Below are 23,496 nucleotides of genomic sequence, written 5' to 3' on the forward strand. Positions count from 1 at the left end.
CGAAGAAATTTGGGGGGTGGGGGGGGGGGGGGTCATCTGACAAACAGATTAAAACACATACAGCTTGAACACTAGATAACGGCAATAAATAGCGAGAAAATATTATGACATTTTCCCCGCGATACAACTATAGACCTGTACGTCGTGACGTACTTTTATATTGTGACGTCATATAGTATGAAGTGCACCGAGGTACATTTTATGATGTTTATTTTAACTTTACTCGGGACACCTTAACCCTGCTGCGAAGTTATATGTACACGTAATAATGTCATGAGGAGGTCAGCTTTTGTAAAATTAAAAGGCTATATAATTATGAACACAGGAAGCTATGGTATCCCGATAGAGCCATTTGCAAATGCGTGACAGCGCGTTAGTCACAACACGCCGTCACGCCAACAAGCTTCGCACCGACAAGCCGTCACGCTAACACAACTCGCTTTCGCGCCAACAAGAAACGCGCCGTCACGCTAACACAACTTCACACAACTCGCATTCGCGTGAACAAGCAACGCGCCGTCATGCTTACACAACTCGCCTTCGCGCCAACAAGCAACGCGCCGTCACGCTAACACAATTTTACACAACTCGCCTTCGCGTCAACAAGCAACGCGCCGTCACGCTAACACAATTTTACACAACTCGCCTTCGCGTCAACAAGCAACGCGCCGTCACGCTAACACAACTTTACACAACTCGCACTTGTCTGCGCGAAGGTAAGTTATGTTAACGTGACGGCGCGTTGCTTGTCGGTGCGAAGGCGAGTTGTGTTAGAGTGACACCGCGAAGGCGAGTTATGTAAAGTTGTGTTATCATTACGAGGCGTTGCTTGTCAGCACGAAGGCGAGATGTGTAAAGTTGTGTTAGGGTAACGGTGCGTTGCTTGTTGGCATGACGGCGTGTTGTGACTAACACGCTTTTACAAAGGGCCCTACCAGGACACCATAGATCAATCTCATAACTCCTATAGGAGTTTTACGAAGAGGCTTACTTTTACAATCGACGGCTGACTTTTACAGTTGAAAGGGATCAACTCCAACTACAAAAATGGACCGAAATAAATATTCAGACTGCTTCAGTAAAAACACCAAAATCGACTATTATGTTTATAAATAAAGTATTGTAAACTCTTTAGGAACTCTTGGGGATCCCGGTAAGAATAGATCCTAAGTACCCTTACTTGTTGTAAGAAGCGACTACTGAGTAAATGGGGCGGTTCTTCGGATGAGACCGGAAAAACCGAGTCCCCGTATCATAACAGGTGTGGCACGATAAAGATCTCTCCTTGCAAATGCCATAAGCGCCGAGCATAGGCCTAAATTTTGCAGCCCTTCACTGGCAATGGTGACGCCTCCATACGAGTGAGAAATTCTCGAGCGGAACATTAAACAATATATAACAACTAAATGCCGTAAAGTCTTTAAATTTTGCAACTGCCACGCCCAGGTTTTTTTATATTTGGACTTGGCCCCTTTAAATCGTAAAAGTAAGCCTCTTCGTAAAACTCCGTTAGGTATACAAATTGAGAGTTGGCCAAACACGGACCCCTGGATATTGGTATACCAGAGGTGGGATCAGGTGCCTAGGAGGAGTTAACCTGCCCTGTCGACCGGTCACACCCACCGTGATTCCAATATCTTGATCAGGTAAACGGAGTAATCCGTAGTTAAACTCAGTGTGCATGTGAAGAACGCCCCAACAATCGGTATGAAACACGTCAAACAGCATTTGACCCAATGGTAGGTTGTATTGGCAAAATAGATCATTATAACGACCATAGAATTTGCGAAATGCTGACTTTAAACGAGACTATTGAAACACCTGTAGCATCAACTTGTTCGTCAGTAGCCTGCCTCGATTTAAAAACTTATCATACGCAGAACAAGATGTGTATGTCTCTCAACTGATTCGATACACAAGAGCTTGTTCTGTGTATGATCAGTTTTAAAATCGAGTCAGGCTACTGAAAAATAAGTTTATGTTACATGGATTTAACAGTCTCGTTTAGAATCAGCATTTTTATGGTATTTTGTATATTTGTTTTATGCCCAGTCGAGAATTTTTCGCCCATATTGAGACGTCACCAATTGTAGGTTAAATACCACATATTTAGACCTATACTTAGCGCTTACAGCCGTATCAGTGATTGTTCTTTAACGTGCCAACGCCTGTCGCGACACGGGACCTCCATTTTTAAGGTCATATCCGAAAGACCCGTGCTTCTCACTTTTAAATGCCGAGCGTTTGGCGAAGGAGCAACCACTACCTATGTTTACGTCTTAGGTTTGACGCGGCCATGGTACGAGCGGGGCTTGACTCCCGATCGACCTCCCGGTTACGAAGCGAATGCTCTAACATTGAGCTTCCGCGACCGGTTTGTATGGCTGTTATAACGATCTAATTTACCAAACAAAAAACAACCTGTCATTGGGTAAAATGCTGTTTGACATGTTTCATACCAGTTGATGCCGTTCTTTGCACACTGATTCTGACTACATATTACTCCATTTACCCGATCGAGATATAGGGCTCACGGCGCGTGTAACCGATCAAAAGGGAATACTTTCTTTTACTAGGCACCTGATCCCATCTCTGATATGTTCAAGGGTCTGTGTCTGCCCTACTCTGAATTTTCAATTATGAGACCAATCACTGCTCGTTATCGTCACAGAGGCCTCCGTGGCCGAGTGGTTAGAGCCTCTCATCTCTGTCGAAGCGGGTTCGAATCCCGCTCGCGCCGGCAAGTGAGAAATTTTCCCAGTTTACTTTCGGAAGGTCGGTGGTCTCTTCCCAGGTACATTGTATCTGGGTTCTCTCTTCCACCAATAAAAACTGGGCGCCACCATGTAACTGAAAAATTGTTGAGTGTGGCGGAAAATATCAATCAAGCAATCGTTATCGTCACCTTTTCATGTAAAACTTCAATGACACAAATTGAACAAACTTGAATCTGATTAGCTGGTGATGCTTGCATATCAATATAACTAATCGATTCTCTTATAAAACTTTCATACCCTAGTGTGGTCCCACCCTACCCATGGTGATCATTTGAACCCGCTTGAATCTACTTTGTCAGGAAGCATGTAAATTTCAACTTGAAAAGGTTTCTACAGATTTTTGTTATAACTCCGCAAATAAATCTTTGATCTCCTGGTCCCCTATTGTGGCCTTCATCCTATACATGGAGGTAAATCTACTGTATGTCGGGGAGCTCTCAGGTAAATTTGAACTTTTCTGGCTCGGTGGTTCTTGAGAAGATTATTTAAAATTGACCACAAACGATTTTTCCTTTTCTTGATTATCTCCCCTTTGAAGGAGACATGACACTTCAGTTGAATAAACTTGAATCCCCTTTACCCAAGGAAGATTTGCGTGAAGTTTGATATCATAAATGATTTATATTGATCAAAAAATAAATTACACACTCATAACATAAAAGTTTCGAATACGCTTTTCCATAGATTTAAACATTCAACGGGTACTGCATTGTCATTCCAGTTGCACTATCAATAAGTACTGCAATTGTCAAGGTGCAATTAACACTTCTACATTTACGTTTAACATTTCTAAATTCACATTATAACATTTCTACATTTACATTGAACGAATGGCGCAATATGGAGATAACGAACAGTGATAAATCTCATAACTCCCACAAGCAATACAAAATAGATAGTTGGGCAAACACGGATCCCTGGATACCGGTACATCAGAGGTGGGATTAGGTGGCTAGGAGGAGAAAGCATCCCCTGTTGACCGGTCACGCCCGCCATGAGTCCTATGTCTTCATCAGGTAAACTGAGTTATCCGTAGTCAAAATCAGTGTGCCACGAACGGTCTAACAATCGGTATGAAACACGTCAGACAGCATTTGACCCAATGATAGGTTGTATTGGCAAACTAGATCGTTATAACGACCATAGAATTTGCGAAATGCTGACTTTAAACGAGACTGTTGAAACCCCTGTACCATCAATGATGCATTGCGTAGTTACAAAAGATAGAATTTTAACCCCTTGGTTTTCCACATATATGTACCTATTAAGTATTCTTTATTAGGCTAATCAACGTAAATATTTCCCTAACATGTAAACCTAGCTTACAGATTTTTTTTCCTTATCCTTAACCACACAAAACTGCTGGAAGTATTGTTTGCCCTCATTAATATTGTCGGTGATTTACCAAATAAGGAAATTAGATTTCATGAAGATAAATGTTGCTGTATATATTGCTTTAATTACGTTTAATGTGATTCGTAAAATTATCTATTCGACAATTTTCACTTTATTGATTGGACAGTGACATAATTAGAGAGAGAGAGAGAGAGAGAGAGAGAGAGAGAGAGAGAGAGAGAGAGAACAACTTTAAAATAATAATTACTAGTTGTCTATATATAAAGTGTATGTATTTAATTGAAAATCAATTCAAGAATTTTTTCAGTATCGCGCACTCATTTTTTTCTTTTAGGATATGACATTACATGTGCTGTTCTATGGCTGTTCCGTCAATCGCTACTTACCCAAAGGATGAGTTGGGAATTATGAAATATAGATTGAAAATGCACACATTAAAAAGGTTTTGAAACTGTAAATATAGACATGAATTATCTTTTTTTAAATATCTAGTCTCATAACTTAAACGGTCTGTGCAAACAAATTTACATAACGCACTAGTTCTTCCAAAAATAGTGTTATGTGCGATATCGTGGCAAGAGTTACATGTAACGGGACATTAGCTGTGAAAGTGATGGTAACCTTTTTTTTCAAAACCTCTCAATGACATAGGAATGTATAACGCTTTCTCTACCGGCACATTTTAGAAGGTTTTATTATGACTAAATGCCAATATTTTTAAAATCCATTTAAATTTTGTATGTACCCCGATCCGGGGTAGGCATGTGACATTTATTTGTACAAAAACAAGAGAGAGAAAAAAAAACGGGTAAAACTAAGTTAGATAACCGCTTTTAGTATTAAGAAATATAAAAGGACGAATTATTGTCTTGCAAGACAATAATTATTTAATCACTAAAATTGCATAGTCATGTGCCTGCTTTAAGGTTAAAATGTGTTTCAAAAAATTGGATACTGGTGCTATTACTAAAATATATAACGGAGCAATTTTCATTGAATTCAATACTAGTATTTGGTAACAAAATGCCAGCTAATGTCCCTTTTAGCGTCGTCATCGAAAGCAAGTTTTATTGACTTTGCTAGTTGGTCGAGCGGTCTATCGCCTAAGTGATTTGGCTGCTAGGTGAGTTTAACCCCAGGTAGGGGCGGAAATTGGTATCAAAATAAAGTGATTTTTTTCTGTGGTTTATAATAAATGTTTCTTCACTAAAGGCAGAACTTTATGTTTATTCAAAAGAAAATTTCACTTAATTTGGATACCCACTTCCGCCCCTACCCGGGGTTGAACTCACGACCTGCGGAACCAAATCTCCTAGCAGCATGCAACCAACGCGCTAGACCGTTCGATCATCTAGGGAAGTCTAAAACTTGCTTTCGATGACGATATATATATGTAAAGGATATAAGCCAAAAACTGTCCATTCTCTCACAGAATGGACAGTTTGAGGCTTATATCCTACTTAAAACATTACATTTTTTGTTCTAAGAATGGACAGACTCAGGTAAACCCATTGACAATGATAATTATGAATAAAGCTATTTTTGAATAGTCTGACAATATAACCAGTCTTGCGTAGAATTCTGTTTCTTTTGTTCACTTATTGGACAGTATCAGGTGAGTAGTCTTCTACTGCAGGTTTTATATTCACTCACTCTATATAGTACTGAGCCATATCAACATGTTTTCCTCTGATGGGGAGAGCATTTTTATTGCACAGTCAAAATTGAAGGATTTTAGTGAAAGTATTGCAAATATTCTGGATAAGAAGGGTGAAAAAGTTATGAAGTCAAATTTTGATCTGAAAAGTATTGTGTTTTCGAATATTGGGATGAGGAAATAATTAACGCCAGCCAGAAGAACCCAATACAACTATCTCGTGAAGTGAAATTATTGATGAAAGTGAAAATAATAAATCAGAATTAGGATATGCTAATAAAGAAAACTTAAAAAAGCGTTGTGAAGAAGTTTCGGAATGTGCCTCTGAATCCAGCGAAATTCAAATACAGTATGGAAATATGTCTTTCAAATTTCAGTTTTGATACGATATAGTAATGGCCAATGGAATTTAAAAATTGTGAATCTTAGGAGTTGAAGCAGAGAATTCTACTAAAGGGAAATATCATTTTTAAATGTTTTAGTGATTTTTCCGATATCTGTGTTGATTCTTACTTGTAGGGAATTTAAAATTAAATTTGTATCTCTTTGACAAATGTACTGTCTTTCTCTTATTTTCAGCCTACATGTACCTGTAGATGTCTAATAAGTTATTGGGTTTACCTGTTGGTGTCCAATGAGTTGACAATTACTGTCCATTATTCTTTAAAATAATGGACAGCAATTGTCAACTTATTGGACACCTACAGGTAACCTTTTCACTACAAGTAGACTTTCTTCTATATCAAAGCCTAAAAAGACAAAGGATTGCGTAACAAAAATGTTATATATATATATATATATATATATATATATATATATATATATATATATATATAGGTAAAAAATAAAAATGAAACACGAAGACGTTAAGTAAAGCTTTAGCGCTTTCATTTCAAATCTTCCGAAGATTTGAAATGAAAGCGCTAAAGCTTTACTAAACGTCTTCATGTTTCATTTTTATTTTTTTACCTATACTTTTACCGATCATTGAGAAAAGTAACTATTATATATATATATATATAATATATATATATACACACACACACACATATATATATATATATATATATATATATATATATATATATATATATATTATGAATAGTATATCTGATGAAGCAGAAATATAAAACAATGTATAGTTTTGTCAATATCTTAAGGTCCCTTTTAATCAGCGATTGCATTTTGTCAGAATCAATATGGAATTCATTCATTCCTGAGTTTGAAATAGATTTTATGTTAGAAACACAATGTACATCATGCGATATTCAACACATCAAGAAAACTAATTAGGATTTTCGTCTGCTTCAAAGTCTCTGAATTCAATCAAGGCATATGCATAATTACCCTACCCATGTCTGTCCAACCTAAATGCTTAGAAAATTAAAATGCGGTATTTTTTTATTTATTTTTTTTGGTCTCTGCTTGAAAGAAACAACAAGTCTATTCCACCATATTAAGACGTTCTATCCGTGTAAATTTTGAGGAGATCCGAAGAAAGATTTGGAATTCAGGGGAATTTAAATGCGATATGTTTTCAGTGTTTACAAAATGAACCAAATGCATATACAAGTAATTCTAAATCAAATGCTTTCGTATCCCCGATAACCTGAGAATGCGCATGCTCATTACCACGTCACAGGTACTTTACTGCATCTTTCATAATTTATAACACGCCTCTGGCATTAATGGCGTGTAAAACGGTGCTATATTCGATAATTTTGTGATATATGTTCAATATCTTGTAATGAATGTTCAATATCTTGTGATATATGTTCAATATCTTGTAATGTATGTTCTATATCTTGTAATGTATGTTCAATATTTTGTGTTATTATATACTTTCAATTTCATCTCTTCTTTTTTCTTTAAAAGTTTGCGGGCATATATCACACGATATATGCCCGGAAACATTCCGGCCCGCAAACATTATGTCACAATCAAATTTCTACGCCGTTAATTTTCAATTTTTTTGTGTTTTTTCATCTTTTACTCAGTTAAACCGATAAAGTTATTGTTAAAAATAAAATTATTGTTAGTTTCTAAATGAAATTGAAAGTATATAATAAAAAGGTTATAGACTTTGTATGGGAAATATGACGACCTCGTTTTTTGTCGCGAACGGACCTCGCAAGCTCGGTCCGTCTATGCGCCAAAAAACTCGGTCTTCATATTTTCCCATACAAAGTCTATAACCTATGAATATATGTTCAATATCTTGTAATGTATGTTCAATATCTCGTAATGTGTGTTCAATATCTTGTGATATATGTTCAATATCTTGTAATGTGTGTTCAATATCTTGTAATGTATGTTCAATATCTTGTAATGTATGTTCAATATCTTGTAATGTATGTTCAATATCTTGTAATGTATGTTTAATATCTTGTAATGTATGTTCAATATCTTGTAATGTATGTTCAATATCTTGTTGTGTATGTTCAATATCTTGTTGTGTATGTTCAATATCTTGTAATTTATGTTCAATATCTTGTAATGTATGTTTAATATCTTGTAATGTATGTTCAATATCTTGTAATGTATGTTCAATATCTTGTTGATGTACTGTACATGTATGTTCGATAACTTTGTAATGAATGTGCAATATAGTTGCATTGTGGGTAATATTTATAGGTTATAGACGTTGTATGGGAAAATATGACGACCGAGTTTTTTGGCGCGTAGACGGACCGAGCTTGCGAGGTCCGTCCGCTACAAAAAACGATGTCGTCATATTTTCCCATACAAAGTCTATAACCTTTTTATTATATACTTTCAATTTCATTTAGAAACTAACAATAATTTATTTTTAACATTTTTTTTTTATTGGTTTAAATGAGTAAAAGATGAAAAACAAGAAAAATTTGAAAATTAACGACGTAGTAATTTGCTTGTGTATTGATTGTGACATAATGTTTGCGGGCCGGAATGTTTCCGGGCATATATCGTATGATACATGCCCGCAAACTTTTAAAGAAAAGAGAAGAAATGAAATTGAAAGTATATAATAAGACGCAATATCGTTCTATGAAGGTACAGTGTAAGGACAATTTTCATTGGTTAGAAATAACTATTTTTCATTGGCAGGAAACACTTTGCCAAAATTGTAAGCTTTTGGTGCCAGGGTAGGGCCAAAATGGTCATAGTGACTAAATGTCTTTATCATATGAAATACTTCTTTAATTTTGCTGATGATATAAGCTAAATGCATATATAGGAAAACAGAAAGGAATGTACCAAAATTTAGAATTTTGAACACCCAGAGTTCTGACTTTAGGAGTCATACAGTGTTGTATAACTTATTAGTGTATTAGTTTTGCATCGCCGGATATATTGGTCATATATTTTGAACCAATGAAAATTGTTCTTACTTTGATAGAACGCTGTAGCGTCATATAAGCCAGGTTTTGACTAGGTCGGTTTGAATATTGGATATGTGTGAAATATATAATGATTTTAAAAGCATTGATGAGAGGAAATCATATTAAAGTCTACATGTAGGGGGTTTCTGGGGGATGGGGGTGATCTTTCATGAGCTTGTTGAATCAATATGACGCAATCCACACGTTGTACAGCAACCCCGCCCAAAACACCACTTACTGTATACAACATCATTGATGGAGTCTAGATTTGTTAATAGGGGCAACACTCTAGGGGTCTGGGGGATCCAGGTTTTGTTGGGCGTTTTAAGCTACTTTTTAGGATTTACTCTAGCTATACTTCATACATGAAAAACTCAATAAATTGCAACAAATAATTTGCTCATTTTTATGCACTTGTTTATATAAATACGTCAGAATAAAATATAGGTGAAACATTACCAATCATTGTTCAAACATGCGCGTATGAATCTTGATACGTTGTAAATATACTGTACATTTATTTTAACGGCTGGGAGTTCCGATAATCTCTGCTGAGATTTGGCTCGGCGGATATTAATTTGGACTGACGCCTTCACTGAATCTCGGAGCAGTTTTCGTAATTCATGTTTGGAAATTCACATTCAACTTCGGTCTGTTCTACGGCAAAAGCATGTAAAGTCGTCCGGAAGCCTCCGATTTTATTTATGAATCTTTGTGGGGAGGTTACATGATCCACGAGTATTATAAACATCAATATGTTTCCCCGTTAAATTCAATATGACCACCGTACAAAGTGTCCCCTGGAGTCGGCTTTAGATGAATTCCATCCATTGATATCCTTGAAGAAATGCCACCCTTTTCGACAATATTTTAACTGATTATTCGGAAACATAGTACGGGTCATCCAAATGTTTATTGAAAATAGACACATTGATTTATCACGTACAACATTAATAGACACATTGATTTATCACGTACAACATTAATAGACACATTGATTTATCACGTACAACATTAATAGACAAATTTATTTATCACTTACAACATTTATAGACATATTGATTTATCACGTACAACATTAATAGACACATTGATTTATCACGAACAACATTTATAGACACATTGATTTATCACGTACAACATTTATAGACACATTGATTTATCACGTACAACATTTATAGATACATTGATTTATCACGTACAACATTTATAGACACATTGATTTATCACGTACAACATTTATAGACACATTGATTTATCACGTACAACATTTATAGATACATTGATTTATCACGTACAACATTTATAGACACATTGATTTATCACGTACAACATTTATAGACACATTGATTTATCACGTACAACATTAATAGACACATTGATTTATCACGTACAACATTAATAGACAAATTTATTTATCACTTACAACATTTATAGACACATTGATTTATCACGTACAACATTTATAGACACATTGATTTATCACGTACAACATTTATAGACACATTGATTTATCACGTACAACATTTATAGACACATTGATTTATCACGTACAACATTAATAGACACATTGATGTATCACTTACAACATTTATCAATAAAATAGGTGGGTAGATAACTCTTCAAAATTGGCAATTTGCTAATTTTTTATTGTACAAAAATTTGCAAAGTTTCAATGATGATGCACTGCAAAGTTACTGTTTAATTTCAAAATAATAAAAAAAATGTTTATGCATGAATGCTTGAACCTTTAACAATATTCAAATGAAATATGTTGCAGGGTATTTAATTAAAGTTAAACGACATGTCATATTGAAAATACTTCACATATGTCTTTGATTTTACATTTCATTAATTAATCATGCTATTAAAGTAGACTTTTATTAAAGCCAAATGAACGAGTATGAATAAATTCATTTCATTACCTACCTGATTGTCAACTTTTCAATAATACAGATCAGATTTAACCTTTCTGCACTTACTGCATTGAAATATTGATTAAGTAAAATCTTAACACTTTGAATTTGACCAGTAGCAAAAAGAAATGAAAAGAAATCAATATTTTTAAAGCTTAGGATTTTTACAAAAGAGATTTTTTTTTATTTTGTTAGCTTAAAAATTAACCTTTTTGGGTGTAGATAACATCTTTTTTTAAATATAAAATGTTGAATAGACTTCTGTACAAAATGATACTTCAGGAAGGTCTTCAAGGAACGGTTTGGAAGGCATCTGCTTTATTTTGACAATATATATAATATTAGAGGAAGTAAACATGAAAAAAATATCTGTTGCATAATAAACTTAAGACCTCCTGAAACTAGATAGTGTGGCATGAATCCAATTTGCTTGTTTCTAATACGAGATTTGATCAATTAAACACTCTAAGTTAAAGTTTTACGTAGTCCCACTTTCCCTAGACTCTCGCTCTCGAGACTCTACATGAGCTCGTGCAAAGTCTCGAGAGCGAGAGTCTGGGGAAAGCGAGATTATAGCAGAATCTGACTGCGTGAATTGCATTGTTCTAACAAAGGTCATGCGGACGTGGCCCTCTATTGGGAGTATAGCGATCTAATCAGATCCCCCAAATCTTGCACACAACCCTGTGCTATCTCTAGTTTAGTTTCTAACATTGTTTACAAATTTCGAAAAGTTGCCAAAACCTATGCATAACACTGTGCTTGTAGTTTTGGACGAGTTACTCATAAACATAAACGCGTTAAATCGTGGTTGAACATTACGAGATAACTTCCGAGGCCGAGAAATATAATGTACGGAAGCCGATAGGTGCCAGGGTATAGAATTAATATTTATTTAACTGGCGGCCGCCACTTAATTTATGTGGCGGCCGGCACTTAATTTATGTGGCGGCCGCCACTTAATTTAACTGGCGGCCGCCACTTACTATCTGGCGGCCGCCAGATAAATTAAGTGGCGGCCGCCAGTTAATTTATCTGGCGGCCGCCACTTAATTTATGTGGCGGCCACCACTTAATTTAACTGGCGGCCGCCAGTTAATTTATGTGGCGGCCGCCAGTTAATTTATCTGGCGGCCGCCAGTTAATTATATGGCGGCCGCCAGTTAATTTAACTGGCGGCCGCCAGATAAATTAACTGGCGGCCGCCACTTAATTTATATGGCGGCCGCCACTCAATTCAAATCAGTTATATGGCTGTCACCAGTTATTCAATTCCTCTCTCTTTCTCTATCTCTCTCTCAAAATGAAAGGGGTGCAATCCCTCCCCAATGCTTAGTAATATATATGTGATATATGTATATATATATATATATATACAATTAAGAGCATTAAATTATTGTTTTTCGATTGTACTGTTAAATACGTAGAACCACAGGGCTGACCCTCCATTTATTTCTATTATTTTCACATTTAAACTAAATTATTTTCACATGTGAACCAAGATTAATTTACGGAAGCCGATAGGTACGGAAGCCGATAGGTGCCAGGGTATAGAATTAATATTTATTTAACTGGCGGCCGCCACTTAATTTATCTGGCGGCCACCACTTAATTTATGTGGCGGCCGCCAGTTAATTTATCTGGCGGCCACCAGTTAATTTAACTGGCGGCCGCCATATAAATTAACTGGCGGCCGCCACTTACTTCATATGGCGGCCGCCACTCAATTTAAATCATTTATATGGCTGTCACCAGTTATTCAATTCCTCTCTTTTTCTCTCTCTCAAAATGAAAGGGGTGCAATCAATCCCCAATGCTTAGTAATATGTATGTGATATATATATATATATATATATATATATATATATATATATATATATATATATATATACATACAATTAAGAGCATTAAATAATTGTTTTTCGATTGTACTGTTAAATACGTAGAACCACAGGGCTGGCCCTCCATTTATTTGAACGTTCAATTTCTATTATTTTCACATTTAAACTAAATTATTTTCACATGTGAAATAAGAATAATTGGCCCCCATCCCACTCTTTTGGTGGTAGTAATGAATGGTAAAAATGTAATAATGAATGAACTGATCAATTGAAGGATGAACCGAGCTCTCTCCCTCAAATTTAGGGGTACGAAGTTTGGACAAGAGACATTTTAGGTTCCTTTTCTGCTTGTCAACAATTGTAGAAGACAATTTCTCCTCCGACTGTCCCTACACTTTGAAAAACGGTGCTACGTGTTTGCGTACTATTCTAAATCTTTCCAAAATAATCACTCAACGATACGAATTACATTGTTTTTGCAATTGGCAGCCGCCATATATAAATTAAGTGGCGGCCGCCAGATAAAATAACTGGCGGCCGCCAGATAAAATAACTGTCGACCGCCAGTTAATTTATATGGCGGCCGCCAGATAATAAGTGGCAGCCGCCAGTTAATTTATATGGCGGCCGCCAGTTAATAAGTGGCGACCGCCAGATAATAAGTGACGGCCGCCAGTTAAATTAAGTGGCGGCCGCCACATAAATTAAGTGGCGGCCGCCAGTTAAATAGATATTAATTCTATACCCTAGCACCTATCGGCTTCCGTAGAAGAGAGTCCATTTAAGAAATAACAGAAATAACTTCTTTTTTTTTTTTTCTTTTTTTTTTTTTTTTCTTTTTTTGTACAGGGGCATGGACACGATTTGAACTAAACATTTTTCAATATTTTTTTTTTAAATTACATTTTAAGCGCTAAGAATGTTTAACTAAGGTACAGGTATTTCTAATCGTCAGCAAAAATTGCGAATGTCAGTTGCCGAGGTACATGTACATGGTTCAGCGCTCAAATTTTTTTTATTATGTAAGCAAGGCTCGTACCATGTTTTTGTTTACATAGGCTAAACATACTTGTAAAAGTTTCGTTTAAAGCAGATTTATTTCAATTTACAAGGTATTCTGAACACAATTAAATAGTTTCTAGTGTTTGGCACATCTCAGATCATTTTGTTTTAAACATGTTACTTACTATAAAGCAATCTAAATGTAAACAAAAACATGGCACTAGCCTTGTTGACAAAACAAGGAATTGTGAATACTGTATCCGACTTTTAACTCTATAACTGATATTCAAATTTCGGTTGACCATTAGAAATGCTTTAGTTAAGCATTGTAAACAATAAAATGGAAAAATAAAATTTTTAAATTTTTGGCTCAAAACATGTCCATACCCCTTTAAATACATGAGGGTATGAACTGCAATGTTTCACGCCGCACACCTCATGAAGCGTGTATGTTAGTGGTTAATGGAAACGTACGCCGGGGTGAAGCGTTGCAGTTCTCACCCTCGTGTGGTTACATTCTACCTCCTTGTCTGTTGGAATTCCCATGACATACATTTACTATATCTACTTGTATTTATACGTGCATTGTTTACAAACGTAACGTATTCATGAAGAAATGAATAGCATTACATTTCATAGAGATATCAAAGACAAAAAAAAAAACATTGAAAATGTAAATATTTGTTTGTACATCGCCATGTTTGTTTACACGTGTATCGATCTCAGGACGCAGACGATTGCTTTTTTATTGAATGTCAAATATCCTTCAGTCATTTATGAATTTTCTTATAATATTGATTAATTTTGAAGATAGTGAAATAATATCAGTTATCGATGTTATTATCGCTGTAGCAAAGTACGAAGTGTAAAAACTGTTAACAGTAGGTAGGATGGTGAAAAGCCATAAAAACGGTTCTTACACTCTATCTATAACAGCAATAGCGACTATTCACGTCGAGGACATGAAACGGATATGGTCTTAATAGATATTCTATTTGAAACCCTTATCTCTTTTTCTTGTGGGATTTAAAATGTATCACTGTTCTAATAATCTATTACAGTAATTAATTAATCAGGGTATATTGAAGAATAATGGAATCGGCATTTCTTTGATCTCTGTAATAACCGTAGTATAATGTACAATAAAGGCCAGCTACCTTTTGTTTACAATCCATAGGTATTCTCTCCAGCTAGCCTGGCACTTCATCAGTTAATCAAAAATGGTTTACACGCCATGTTAATTGTTTTTGAAAGTTTATACCGAGCGAAGCTCGGACGGGCCGAAGGCCCGTCCGCGAAGCAAGGCTCTAAAGGTAACACGTATGTAAAAGAAAAAAGGGGAAGTTTCTAGTATACCGGTCCCCAGAAGCACGAAACTGTGCATGAACAGTTATTTCCCTTGCCGTTGCTAAGCGGAATGTAAACACGCCACCATTTGCATTTTCGCCTCGGATGCTGAGCAATGAAAATCGTGCGATAAAGATAAAAGCCCGACGGCGTTTGAGTATACTAAGCGGGGGCTTGGGGGCGGCAGCCCCCGACAAGTCAAATGTAGTTAAAATTGTCTTACCTTACAACATAAAGTCATCTATAAGCTGTTGTTTGCATTAATCAGATCAATGCACGCCAAGTAGATTCCATAGTATTGGTGTGTGCCCCAACTTTATAATTATAGTTGTACCGGGCTGTATCTTGGTTTTTATTATTTCAAGCAAAGTTTCTCGTGTTCGATCTACCACTGTTGTAAACAAGCACCTTTTCGTCTCCCTTTCAGTGCCTCCAAAAACCCAGACACCGTCCACTTTCCGTCCCTTGTCAAATTTTCTTTTACCAAATTTCGTCAATTTCAAAAAACAAAAAAACAAAAAATTCCCACTCCTCCTATTTTTTCTGAATTCTTCTCTTAAATATGCATGCACTTCTCTGGAATAATTTTACCAATCAACAACAGTTTGACTTGCAATTTCAAGTTCGTGTCTCACGAAACTTTCACTAGCTTTGTATACCCAGAAATATGTTATTAACAGAACTTTTTCCAGCGTTAATTTGTGCTTTTCAAACCAGCTACCAGTCCTGATGGAAATTTTGGTTAGAACATCTTCATATAAATCCGTCGCTTGATAATGACGAATCCTTTATATAATCCAAATTTCCCGTTGCCACAGCTGCCACAGATTTTGCCGTCCAAATTTATCAAAACTGATAATCCTAGTGATTCAGCTCTCTTGCATCAGCACAAATTAAAAAAAAAATCACTTTTAGAGGCATTTTCATCGCAAATCAGCTGTTCAGTTTGTTTACATCAACACCAGTGACGTCGTATCATGCAAATATTCATGAGAATTACGTATACAAAGCGCACGTGACCCTTTTGCTCAACAACGGATTCCATTTATATTGGAACAAAAAATGTACGTCTTCTTGCATTATTTTTCATTTCGGATTTAAAAAACTGATTTAAAAAACAGTTTTTTATTTATATTTGATTTAAAAAACTGATTTAAAAAACAGTTTTTTAAACTTCATTTTTAACAAGGAATTCGAATTTGGGGTTATTTTTGTGATTTTTTTTCCGTTTTAGCGATTTTACTGATCGCTAACGCGATCGTATATATATACTAAACCGCCTTCGGCGGCACACATTTTAGCGCCTTATTTTGGGGACCGGTATACTAGAAGCGTTCCGAAAAAAGTCAAATTCAGCAAAAGAAAAAGAGATAATCTCTATATACGTTCACTTAAATTTTCGTGATCCATATGGGCGCCGCCATATATTTTTTTCATTACCTGCTTCAACAGTTATTCGTGTTTTATTTTGAATGCCAATAATAGAAGACTCTGACGTACAATTCGTAATTTAAACACCCAATTTGTTCAAAATGAATAGTAGAGGGCGAAGCCCTCTCACGGCCCGAAGGGAGGGCCGTGAGAGCGGAGCTCTCCCTATAGGTAACACGTATATACATGTTTAAAAGGAAAATATAGGAAAGTAATGAAAAATTAAACCATACCTATGGAACTTGAAAAGTTTGGTACCAATGGCGTCGATTCGAATATTAGCGCGTGGACATGTATTCCTCCATTTTGAATCTCGTCTACCTTAGTTCACGTCGTTCTGAGATGTTACACATAAAATCCGTAAAAGCATGTAAATCTTATTTTCTTAATCATATATAATCACTCCACGATTAACGCCATGTTTTTTGTTGTGGTTCAAACGTTTTGTTTGTAAATGTGCTAAATAACGACGCTGAATATGACGTCACAATGTACTGTTTACATCAATTGCGTTATATTTCCCGCGTTCAATATATAGGTGGATCAAATGTCCAAAAATTAGGATGCTTTGATACAGCTCCGTCCGCGTGCTAACTTCGGGTTGTTTTTGTCCTGTTTTGGATATAGATACTAATGTCAAAACTTTTTTGCTTCGCCCTCAAACACGGTCACGCCGTAAAACATATTATAATTATTATTATAACAGGATTTAGCAAATAATTACATATAACACCGTAATACGACTAAATAGATGAACGAGTTCATGAGTTTCTTTGAATAAGAATCAATCGGATCACGCGCTCGTCTTTTTCCGTAACCGGTAAGAAGACTCGGACGTGGATGGGCGCAAGAATTGCATCAAATCGATGCATTTTTTCGCCGGAAGCGCGCCCGTGGATGAGAGTTAAAAGGCCAGAACCGAATCCCTGAATAATATGTAATTTATATTTTCACCACAGATTCAGTTTTGGTATCATTAACGTCTTATTCACTCTAATACATAACATGTAAGTGGAAATTGATAGTGGAACAATACCTTTGATGTGTATAATATCTTAGATGCATTTGAAAGTTCACGTTTCATAGTGTAACGTACGACTGTGATGTCAAAGCTACGTTTATGTATACGTAACAACCAGATCTGATGGCGTCGATCCACATACGAGGTTCATTTGCGGTTACGGAAATAGCCGAGTAGTTACGATTGAATAAGAATATACGATGAAATTACTTTTTTACCATTTTGAATTTATTGTTTAATTTTGTTTAGTTTTATAACGGCCTTTTTCATCGCATACGGAATGTATTATTGTTGTTTATAATTGTTTGCTTTGAAAAAGAGAAAAAAGTCGAGGCTAAATGTGACGTCACAATGCACAGTTGACGTCGCCTTGCGTTTTATTTCCCCGCGTTCAATGAATAGGCGGATCCTGTAAAACTGTTCTCCCCACATAAATCCCTTGAATATTGAGATCTTACTGAGTACTTAACGCAAGTAAAATTTCATTAAAAATATACATTTTGAAATGAATCATAATCTACCGTTATGAGTACCACTTGGGACACTCCAGTGACCATTACATGCTTCGCTCGGTCCAACGGTCACACCGTATACATATTAAGATTATGATCGACACACCAACATTCGCTGAATTAATGAATATAATAATGTACGAGGGCTGTCCGTAAAGTTCGCGGACAGCCCTTAATTTTTAAAAATAAAAACGCCATTCGACAAAATGATCGTTATTTATATTTATCTTTCTGTCATATCTTTGAACTTTTTTCGATTGATGTGAAACTGATATTACCGGGAGTGTTCCTTCATCCTTTTTTACATGTATACATCCCGGTGAGCTAGAGGGCGCTGTTAAACTAGGACTTATCATGATTGTGATTTGTTTTGTCAATCAGCTGATGATGAGGTTCCTGTGTGTAAAAGTGCTGTTCATGAAAAAGGTCAATAAACCTGATTCTGACGCATTTAAGCATTTATAACAAGCATTTCGATGCACTGGTCAACTTCATGATCATACACAATAGCCTAAATGTATGAATACTGAAAGATATATTTACTACATTCACTGTGTGTTTTTTGCTTAAATTTAATTCAATCACTGTGAATTTCTTGTTCTATATGTATTTCACTTTACCATCGTTCAAATATGGAAATCATTACCAAATATGGAAATCATTACCAAATATGGAAACAAGTCAAGGTCAAGCTAAGTGATGTACAGATGTTTTATTTTACTTTATATAATGCACGTAAATATAATCTACAAAAACTTTCATTATTAAATTATTTTACGTATATTATTTGAAAGTTTCATAGTCTTAAAAAATTCAGAAAAACACAGATGAAAATAACAGAATTATTTGGGGGGGGGGGGGTATACGGAAAGTGAAAGTCGCAAACACTGCAGAAAAAATTGCAGATGACCCGCGGGTCATGCATTTTTATTCTTCAATGATTGCGACCTTCATTATCCATTATTTAAATAACTGTTGAATTCCCCAGTAAACGTTTTCAGAGTCACCAGTCGTCCGATTCACAAGTTAAATAGTTTTTAAAATCTTTTTTTAAACCAGGGGCGGTACACATAGGCGGGGGTGGGGGGGGGTGGGGGGTATAATATAGAAAATAGAATAAAATTTCGGGGCCTGGGCGCATTGGTTATTGTGGAGGATATGAGTGTGTCCGGGCAGAAACTGTCCTATTTGGGCTATCCTTTTGGTTGTTCGGTGGGGGGTTTTCCCCTGCAATATGTATCATGTAGTGTTTTTATAGTTAACGATAATTTAAAATGAAAGGCTTTTTCATCGCTTAAATTCTCTACACACAAAAACCCTTAAAGCGCATTCACGTAATGCGATTTTTTTCTATATACCCATTCATTGATCAAATAATGTACTAAATTGATGTGAATAAAGGAAATCGAACGGGTATCATTGATAGATGATTCTTAATAAAAGAATTTGTTTGTCAGTAATTTCTTAATAAACTTCAAATTTTTTTAACACTATTTTTTTTTCCAGTTTCATCCCACCCCCAAGTTATCTTAAAATCATCCATGTATATTGTAGCCATACATTTAATTAAACTAAATATGACCTGCAATTATATATAAAAATACGGATTGCTACAAAATCTTTTCCAAAATCAAAGAAAGATTTCCGGTAAACAATTTGTTTGCGAAATTCATGTAAAATTGTAGAATAACGAAATTTGAATCTAGGGCTGTTAAAAATATATATATTGAAACTTACCAAAAAACAGAAGACAGGCCAATAAACATCCCAGTATCAGCATAGTCAAAACGAGAAAGATGTTGAAAGCCGATTCTATAATTCTCTACTACCGCAGGCGCTCATTATTACATTAATGTTCGCGTCTGCTATTGATTGTTAATTGAAGATTTCTTGATTTTATCTTACGGTCTTGTCGTCTGATGTTTGTGACGTCAATAGAAGTCCTCTCAAATTTTGGTCACCAGTCAGACTGCTTTATCTCACCGTTTTATTTTGATAACATAGAAGGGTGCAGCACCCACTACTGCAAGAAGAAGCCGGGGGGGGGGGCAGGGAATTAAAATGTGCGGATGTCTCTTCGTGTTGCTCCTCGATTACGATTGATTCTGGATAAAGCCGTGTTCTTGGTGGAGTTTTGTGCTGCATTGTATTCAATCTATATATTTTTTCATTGCATACCATTTCATATGGTACGTTAGTCAAAACCTTTTTAAAACTGACAATATGTTCATTTAATATCGTCAAAGTATCGTGCGACAACTATTATCACTCACTCTGTACATATACACAGACAGCCCCTCCCTCTTTGTGTGAATTATAATTCACAATCTAATTAAAATCAGATCCTAGAATACGCTCACAATCGCTACAATACTTTCAATTTCATTTAGAAACTAACAATAATTTTATTTTTAACAATTTCTTTATTGGTTTAACTGAGTAAAAGATGAAAAACACCAAAAAAATTGAAAATTAACGGCGTAGTAATTTGCTTGTGTATTGATTGTGACGTAATGTTTGCGGGCTGGAATGTTTCCGGGCATATATCGTGTGATATATGCCCGCAAACTTTTAAAGAAAAAAGAAGAGATGAAATTGAAAGCATATGATAATATACATTATTCCGGTGACTTTTTGGCCCGATTTAGGAATGAAATTGACGAATGAAAATATTTTAGCGGTACTCGAGATCAGTCATGAGAGATTACATATCTACAGACAGAAATTGAACTAAATAAATTTATTTTTTCAAATGTTCAGACGTACATTCAAGAAACCAAAAGATTCAATTAATGCTATATTGTACTACTACTTATAGAATACACCTATATGTACCATTATTGTATTAACTATTTACTGAATATTAATGACAATTGTGTGCTATTCTATTTTTATAAGGAGAAGAACTCGTAAGTTGCAAGAACTTGTTTCTAATCCTTTTGTATATACAATAAAATATGTTCAAAACAAACAGACAGAAATAGTAGGACAATTTAAGGTAATACCAAACAGATACGTAAAATGTTTCGAATTCAAATATTTTGAAACTTTAATATTTTGTTCTAAGGAACAAAACTTCTTATTGTATATGGTATAAAAGAAATCTCTTTTATGAATTGTTCTTCATTTGGTTTCAAATATATATAGGATATCGGACCCCAGTTAGAAGAATGTGAAATCAAACTTTCATGATAAAAATGTGCCATATGTAAAAATCATCTACAGAGATTTTACAAAAATTAATATTTTTTATAAAGCTGATCCATATGTAACTAAATCTGAACAAAATATATTGTAATTGATATACATGTATTTGTGTACACCGCGATGTACAATTTAACATACATGGCTCGTCAATAGCAAATATTAAACGTAAAATTTTGCTACATATCAAGGTCTCTTAAAAGGAAATGTATAGCTCATATTTTGAAGGGGAAAAAATTAATAGAATGAACAAAATGGTGCAGAAATTGATATGTTAAAATAAAGAAAATTCAACCTAGGATTTCAGATATTTGAACTTCTTAGAAAATTTGATTAAGAAAAATGGACATATTCGGCAAATGACGTCATCATATTTGACCTTTAACCTTAAGATATGAACTTGACCTTCATTATCATTATCATTAAAAGACAAAACAAATGTTTAAACATGTGTCCAAATATCAGGTCCTTACTAGCTACACAACAAACGTTACACTGTGCGTGTTACTGTATGATAGACAGTTAAATCTCACAGAGATGAAATAAATGCATTCTAGATTTAGACCCTCAGACCTTCAATATATAGGAGGTCTTTCACATTTTCCAAAATATGCTAAATACATGTACCTATCATGGATTGTATTAGTTTGTTCAGAACATTATTGCATATTAGCATTGTGGAGATTTCATTTATTAGATTCATGAAGTTAAGAAGATGTTTACCAGTGGAAACTGATTTTACAGGTGTAGAAGATGTTTACAAGTGGAAACTGATTTTACAGGTGTAGAAGATGTTTACAAGTGGAAACTGATTTTACAGGTGTAGAAGATGTTTACAAGTGGAAACTGATTTTACAGGTGTAGAAGATGTTTACAAGTGGAAACTGATTTTACAGGTGTAGAAGATGTTTACAAGTGGAAACTGATTTTACAGGTGTAGAAGATGTTTACAAGTGGAAACTGATTTTACAGGTGTAGAAGATGTTTACAAGTGGAAACTGATTTTACAGGTGTTTTTGTAATACCTTTTCAGAATAGTGGTAAAACAACCGTTAGGTTATCTGCGCTATATCACTTTCATTGATTGCGAACAATTCCATTAAATTACGATCGATCAACTTGTAAATTTTATACAACAAAGAAAATTGAATAGCGCGATGTCGTATATGACGTCAGATTGCACTAGCATGTCTGTAAAAGTCTTGGCACTCGGACACTCGGACATCCCTATTCACAGGCATAGTACATAGTGACACGTGGAAATCTTCATTATTTTTACTTGGGTTTAATTGTAAGACTAACAAAGTCATAAACTGCGGCGTTTTTTAAACAATATTTTGTTTCCAGAGTTTTTTACGAACTTAAACTCTAAAGCGACACGTTCGTATTGAGCATAAAATGTAAAAAGTTAAATATTCTCCAACAAATTCACAATCGTAATCCAAATCCAATCTCTATAATAATCTCCCAGTGGGAATTTCCGAATTTAAATCTTTAAAACTGATATATAATTATATGGAATGGTGTAGATAACGAACAGTGATTAATCTCATATAATTCCTATAAGCAATACAAAATAGACAGTTGAGCAAACACGGACCCTGGATATACCAGAGGTGGGATCAGGTGCTCAGGAGGAGTAAGCATCCCCTGTCGACCGGTCACACCCGTCTTGAGCCCTACATCTTGATCAGGTAAACGAAATCATCCGTAGTCAAAATCAGTGTACCAAGAACGGCCTAACAATCGGTATGAAACAAGTCAGACAGCATTTGACCCAATGATAGGCAAAGTAGATCGTTATAACGACCATAGAATTTGAGAAATGCTGACTTTAAACGAAACTGTTGAAACCCTTGCACCCTCAGCTTGTTTATCAATAGCTTGCCTCGATTTAAAAACTTATCATACGCAGAACAAGCTCTTGTGTATCGAATCAGTTGAGAAATATAAACACCATATGCGGGTGATATAGGAATATAGTTACATAAATATGGGAAGTTGACGATGGAGAAGCTGAAATCATCATTTACATGCTATTACACCATCCTATTTTAATCAGTTATGACT

The 23,496-nt window shown here is 35.3% G+C and overlaps 1 protein-coding gene across 1 annotated transcript in view; it reads right to left on the minus strand.

The window, feature by feature from the left end:
- The window catches only part of LOC125676320 (uncharacterized), a 19,320-nt gene extending 4,854 nt beyond the window's left edge, over positions 1-14,466 (minus strand). The window contains exon 1 of the mRNA XM_048914202.2: positions 14,413-14,466. Coding sequence (XP_048770159.2) covers positions 14,413-14,466 — 54 coding nt within the window. The remainder of the gene's footprint in view (positions 1-14,412) is intronic.
- Between the last annotated feature and the right edge of the window lie 9,030 nt (positions 14,467-23,496).

The sequence above is a fragment of the Ostrea edulis genome, chromosome 3, assembly GCF_947568905.1.
Source record: "Ostrea edulis chromosome 3, xbOstEdul1.1, whole genome shotgun sequence".
NCBI lineage: Eukaryota > Metazoa > Mollusca > Bivalvia > Ostreida > Ostreidae > Ostrea > Ostrea edulis.